The following is a 6,739-nucleotide window of genomic DNA, read 5'->3' as shown; positions in this document are numbered from 1 at the left end:
GTTTGTAATTTTTATTAGTGAGTTTTGATTGATTTTGAAGATTATTATGCAAATATAAATTTTTAATATCGGATTCCGATTTATCATTAAAGAGAGTTAGGGCGTTTAGCAAACATTAAAACAGTAAGCCCTTTCAGTTGTGCTTAGACACAACAGGCCCAGTTTCATATTTTTATTTCGGATTTGGGCCAGTCTCCACTTTGGAAAACCAATACGGTTCTGAAGCTCTAACCGGAATCAAACCGAACGATCCAAGTTCCCGTTAGAAAAATCGACCAAACCCTATAAAAGGGATTTAAACACTGACAATGACGACGGTCGTATGTCGTATGAAGCCGAAGGCCATGACGAGAGCGGAGCTGAGGGAGAGAATCGATCTCACTGAAAATGAACGGTGAATCTTCGACCTTCTTATAGGTGCTCTCCGTGAATCTAACCACCAGACGCAGCTTCGCGTCGCCGGTGGTTGGGTGCGCGACAAGGCAATTTCTTGAAACAGCTAGACCAGGATTATTTTTCTTCTAATTAAAGTGAGAAGTGGTGAACGTTCATACTATTAAAAGGTCTAATTGAGATTCCCTGCTGAATCTGATTGATGACAAGCTTTTCTTGATATTAACTTGTTTATTTTGTTGGCAGTAACCCTAAGCAATCCAAACATTTGGAGACCGGGAAGATGCGTCTCTGTAACCAGTGGTTAGATTTTGTACAGTTGAGAAAAGAAGAAGCTGACGAGAACAGTTGAAGAACATAACCTCTCTTTAAGTCTCTTTTCCTTTCCTATAGGCTTCTGGGAACCCCAGAAGAGGACGCTTTTAGGAGAGACTTAACTATAAACAGGTACTATGCGTATCATTGAATTCAAACTATGACATCTTTTCTGATGTTTTATATCTGACAGCTTGTTCTACAACATATTGGATCTCATCCTCTGAATACCCATGTTGTTGTTGTTTGGATCAGTGTACGACGAAGCTGCATCATCTACTTCACTATCTCCAAACCCTTCTTTGCCATGATCTGCAGCAGCAAACCACATGGTTGTCGTTGTACTTTGCTCTGTAGTGCCAATTATTTGCTTCCAATGCCACTTGCTTTATCCGCTCCTCGAGCTCCTTAATTATTCTTCTTGTTCATGGTATTAATCTCATCTTTCTCTTGAAGCTTCTTGCTCATTCCTTTCTCTAATGTGTTGAGAACAGACTCTATCTGTCTCTGTTTAATATTCCTCACTTCTTTCGCCATTTGAGCTACCTTAACCACACAAAAGTAAACAATACATTACAAACCAAGAGTGCAAAAAAGAGCATGCACACACAGAGAGACAATCAGTACCTGGATTTTTAAAAACTGGTCAAGCTCATCTTTTTTATCTCTGAAAAATTGATGAAGCAGCTACGATGCTACCACTAGCAGAAGTCAGTGAAGAGTTGCGTTAGTCATAATAATATAGCCTAAGACCAGTGGATACTAGATTCTCCTTGTGGACTTCTTCTTGAACACTAACGTTGTTATGATTATAGTTCAAAGATACCTGAAGCTTCTGTTGTTTTTGGATATTATTATTACTGATGCTTTCAGCTTCCCTTCCTCTTTTGTTAGACAGAATCATCGGAACGTGATTCTTGTTGGCAAAAAAGTTTACTCGATCAACAGTGCACCTACCTCTCACAAAGCAAGAACGCAAAGACATGATTCTCAATTAATAATCTTGAGTTGAATAGTGTTGTGTTTGAGATTAGAACATTATAATATCAAACCAGAAACTTACCTGTTCCGAGCAAGTGTCTTTTATCACTAAAGATCAATTTGCATGGATGTGGAAAGCGAGGATGAGGCAGCCGAGGCGCATGCAACTAAAAGTGTATTCTTTATTCACTAGTCAATCGAAGCGAGTGATTCCACCTTTCTGGTTCATTATGACTTCAACTGGTGACCACTTTTTATGAAATTACTATATATGGACCCCATCATTTAAAACAAAAGCTCTCCACAATTGGATTAAAAAAAATATTCTTGAATTCTTATATGTATAAGGAAGCTGCATAAAACATGCAAAAACTACGTATCATTTAAAACAAAAGTTCTCCACAATGTCTCTTTTTCCTCGGCGGCTTCAGCATAATTTTTTATTTATTTTAGTTAATTTTGGTTTGATTGTGTTTTTTTAAAATTCTTTTTGTGGGTTTTAAAGATTTTAGCATTAGTTTTGTATTGAATTTAGTTCACATAGTTTATTTTTTATTATCACAACGTGATGATTTCATGACCATACATTCAGCTAAACCGAACCGAAACATAAACCGAACCGAATTCGATCCAAACCAAACTAATTATCGTTTCTTTCAGTTGGAATTTTTTTTAGAACCGAGTTAATCAAATCGAACTAACCCCAAATCGAACCGATAAAATAACCGAAGTGCCCTAGGAATTATTGAAGAAATATTTTTCCCTTCTAAAATTGATAAAGAGCGATTGTTCATGTTCAACTTTTTTTTCAATTCAGTTCTTTAAATGAAAATTTGTTCAATTTTTTTGTTCATTTTATTCATTTTATGGTCACCAATATGTTTCGACTACTTATGTACTCTTTTAAAAAAACTGTATGATTATAATCATATAACTGGGTGTGGATAATAATAATTAAGAACCCCATATTAACTATAAAGAATCTAAAACAGAGAAGTATAAACCTTATTTTTTTTAACACTGAATTTTATTTATTTGAGATGGTCCAATACATGACAACATAGCAAAACGAAACAAATGCAACAACAAAGCATTAAAAACAGCAAAAGATACCAGTAGGTACCATTAAAGACTCGTATAGAGCAACTCAAAAGAGACAAAGTGAATCTTATGAAGATCGAGCAGAAGCATGAAAGAATGAAGATCCATTAGACATGATTTTGCATCTTAGTCCACTGCACGAAACGCGACACCTTTTACCACAAGTCCGGTCTTCCGTACGGTGTCGTCATGCTGACACATAGTGAAAGATATCCTGGCGGGTGCTTCCTTTGGTGGTGCCACAAATTCTCCGGCCTTGATGTCAACCCATTCTTCGTCACCTACGTAGGTGTCTAACAAACATGTCTGCTTCTGCTGAATCGTGGTGTTATCGCGCATGGTCAGTGTCAGAGTCAAGTTCACCGGCTTATGCCATCCAATTGCATCCTCTTCGAACTTAACCACGAACACAACTTTGTACATTGTTTCTGGTGTCAGTTTACTCGTTGTAGAATTTCCTGTTATGTTCATCCAGTAAACTTCTTTCAATGTTGCAATGTCAATGGCTTTTCCGCTGGAACGTATTTCGAAAGTAAGACTGTTTAGAAAATGGCCATACTAAATATAATCCACAAACATTTGATCCAAAAAAAATATATCCACAAACATTTGTAGAGGTGTTCTTTTTTCCAACTCGCATAGGCCTTGTCACTATTTCGCAGATAAATGATGTAAAATATTATATTATGTATTTGCAAATATTTATAATATAATTCGCATATGCTATTTTATAATTGTATTTAACGTAGTTTAGTGCCGTATATAAATAATTAAAAGCAATCATAAATATATTGAACTTAACCATAAAATGGTCTTACTTTTGTGCCTCGTGGATTGAGCTCCAGGTCCAATTTTCGGGTTTGTCCGCATGTTCAATCTCGATTCTCTTTGCATAGATCATGAAACTAGCAGCGTTTTCGGCCAGCACTGCCTGAACCCTCGCGACGATTGCTTCTATGAAACTATTATCCGTCTGACCACTGTTACACGTTACCGAGTATCTGACTTAATTCAAATTCCAAAAACATTTAAATATGTGTGATGCGCATGCAAGGCGCAATGTCTTGAAGTTAAATTAATGTTATTAGATGTTATTATATGAAACCAGATACGGCTTCAAACACTTTAGAATTCAAAATAATTAGATGTTCCGCTACTAAACTATTCTATATAAGCCGACCTTGGGCTAAAGTTGGTAAAACACCAGTTCTTGCCAGGCCTGCGTAAAATATGTTAGTTTTATGCATGCATTGGTTTATGTACTTTGGCTGAGAGAAAATGCGAATATTTACCACTAAGAGATTGTGCTTTCGCTATGTATATAACCTAATAAATTCACACTGAAAAATACTATTTGGGAAATATGCTTAAATTTTAACTGTAAATTTATTTTTAATGGAGAGAATCCCAAGCCTAAGTCCATATCGGAATCCACGGAAACTCATATTTAATTTCTTGTCACGAAAAATTGTCAAAGATGATTAAAATAGAGTAAGAGTTAGAGGATTCGTCTAACTCTGCCAAGGAAAAGCATTCAGACTGAACCTTTCAGCCCCTAAGTCAATCTACAATTTCTGCTACAGACCAATAGACAGACCACAATAGACAAACAAAATTTACTCCTGCGTGTTATTGATAAGAAATTGGATTAAATATACGTTCACTAAAAGTCTAAAAATAAGATAAAGAGAAGGGAACAAAGCTAACCTTCCTTCACGCAAGTGCACACCTACTATTCCGGTCATATACGTTAAGGCTTCCTTCCATTTCTGGGTTCTTACTTGATCATGTTGATTTTCGCGTTGAAGTCTCCTGAATTTATCACCAAAATCGCCTTCAAGATTGCTCACAACGGAAGGATCCACCTTATAGAAGATAGGAATCCCTGTAAGTTTGCCATCATCCATGCGTTCCTTGATCCTTACCAGCTCATCCAAGCACCAAGTTGAAGTAGTGTACTCTTTCGAGAAGATCGCTAGGGCGACTTTTGACTGGTCGATCCTAACGAGCAAGTGTCGTAAGGTTCTGCCCACCTGCTCGTCACTGTCTATGAAAAGTTTGATTCTCGCTGCTCTCAAAGCAATCACGAGAGAGTCCACGAAGTTTAAGCGCAGCTCGTCTCCACGGAAGTTGATGAACACTTGAAGGCCCTCCATGTTAGAACTTTATTCGTCTCTTAGGCAATAGAGTGTTTTGGTTGTTTGTTTGACCCTTTGTGTTTGTTAAGATGACATATAGCCATAATGCTAATCTAACGTATAAATAGACATCTGGTCTTTGGGATGATTTTCACAAGTTGTCAACTTGTGGTAATATATTAACCAACAAAACGTAATTTGAATTCGTCTTCAGCTTAATCGCTAAGTTGAACATAATTTGTTTAATCTAAGTTGATTCACATGATAAGTTTGCACCCACCTCAGTCGGTGGTTTAACTATGAGTAAACTTGATTCTTGGTAATCTCATTTGTTTCATTCAAGCTTTACCATAAGCTCTAATGGATTTTTCTAACTACGCCACGTTTATGTAAATAATATTTTTTTGTAAATAATTCATATTCTTACCAAAGAAATATCTTGAATAACTAGTTTTCTCAAATGCATACATCAAATATAAACCAATTTACAACCAGCGGGAAAGAACTGTTGAACTATATATCAGCAATTGGATTTCTTGATTCAAGATATCTAAAATAAAAGTCAACTAATGTTAAAGCGTTACGCCGGGAATAGATTTATGGGTTGGAGTAACGAATATAAACCCTATAAATATTCACCAATTGTTATTGAAGCTGACTTTTGTGTCTATTTAGTTAAATTATTTAACTTTAATACTATTAGTTGCCATATTTAAAAATGATCGTATGCGTATCATTGGTTGTAAAGGTCTACTTCCATAGGGTCTTTCCTATATTGTGTAGAGGTCTAGTTCCATAGAGTTCTGAGACTTCTTAATTGTTTCCTTAAATTATACTATACAGAGTGTCATTTTCAAAATTAAATCTATAAACCAAAAAACGTTAACTTCCAAATTGTAGCTTCAAAGAATGTAAAAATAACAGAGAAGTTGACTTGTTCATTTTCTTTGTGTAGCTTTAAGTTCATCAATTTAAAATTCTAGGTTACAAAAAAGGGAGAGAGGGAATTGTCTATCTTCGATAAAACATACAACAACGGAAATTAAACCAAATATAGTTTGATGGTGTACTGTCGGCAACATCAATGCCACAATATCTAGGGAGAGGATCCATTCATAAAATGCACATTTTTTACGAATTAAAGCAACTTGAATAGTAGTTTCTTATCATGAAGTTTTAAAGTTATATGCATACACCAATATATAATTTTAGAACTCTATGGTAAAAAATACCATTGGAGATGCTCTTAATTTTCACTCTTTCATCGGTTTGGAAAACCCAAAATCTATAATAAAAAGCACATAAGAGCATTTCCAAAAAAGACACTCTATTTTGAAGTTTCTAAAACTCTATATTTGAAGTTTAAAGGTGTTGTTCTCCAAAAGCAAAACTTCAAACTTAACTTCAAAACTATTTGTATTTTATATTATGGTCCTTATATTTCTCATAACTAAACTTTTACTAGCACATATATTAATTATTACAACAATATTAATTAGTAAAATATTGTATTAAAATATAAAAATTTAAACAGAAATAACATAATTAATATAAAATTTCACGAAAAATACCAAAAGATTCCATAAAAGTATTTTTGTAATGCATATATGATCATCTAGTACATTTCGAAGTTAAAATGACTCTCTTCATTTTTAATGTATAGATTACGAACTAAAAATTGTTGAAATCGGGTGATATTAATACTTGTAAATACATTAGATCCGAAAAAGAAAGTAAAAGAGGAAAATAAAATATTGCTAAGAGACTTATACTACAAGAAAACAGGGGGATTCTGATGGCCGAAATCGTCG

The 6,739-nt window shown here is 34.8% G+C and overlaps 1 protein-coding gene and 1 pseudogene across 1 annotated transcript; both read right to left on the bottom strand.

The window, feature by feature from the left end:
• Positions 1-992: 992 nt before the first annotated feature.
• Positions 993-1,654, bottom strand: LOC106309369 (annotated as a pseudogene).
• A 1,069-nt stretch (positions 1,655-2,723) lies between these two features.
• LOC106310588 (protein PHLOEM PROTEIN 2-LIKE A6-like) lies at positions 2,724-5,024 on the bottom strand. The gene is made up of 3 exons (XM_013747817.1): positions 4,498-5,024; positions 3,609-3,770; positions 2,724-3,304 (listed from the first exon to the last, which is right to left on the bottom strand). The coding sequence occupies exons 1-3, from the start codon at positions 4,944-4,946 to the stop codon at positions 2,917-2,919; spliced, it is 999 nt and encodes a 332-aa protein (XP_013603271.1). The 5' UTR covers positions 4,947-5,024; the 3' UTR covers positions 2,724-2,916.
• Positions 5,025-6,739: the final 1,715 nt, after the last annotated feature.

This window comes from Brassica oleracea, chromosome C8, assembly GCF_000695525.1.
Source record: "Brassica oleracea var. oleracea cultivar TO1000 chromosome C8, BOL, whole genome shotgun sequence".
Lineage (NCBI taxonomy): Eukaryota > Viridiplantae > Streptophyta > Magnoliopsida > Brassicales > Brassicaceae > Brassica > Brassica oleracea.
The sequence above is the reverse complement of the archived record's forward strand: the minus strand, read 5'-3'. Positions and strand labels throughout refer to the sequence as shown.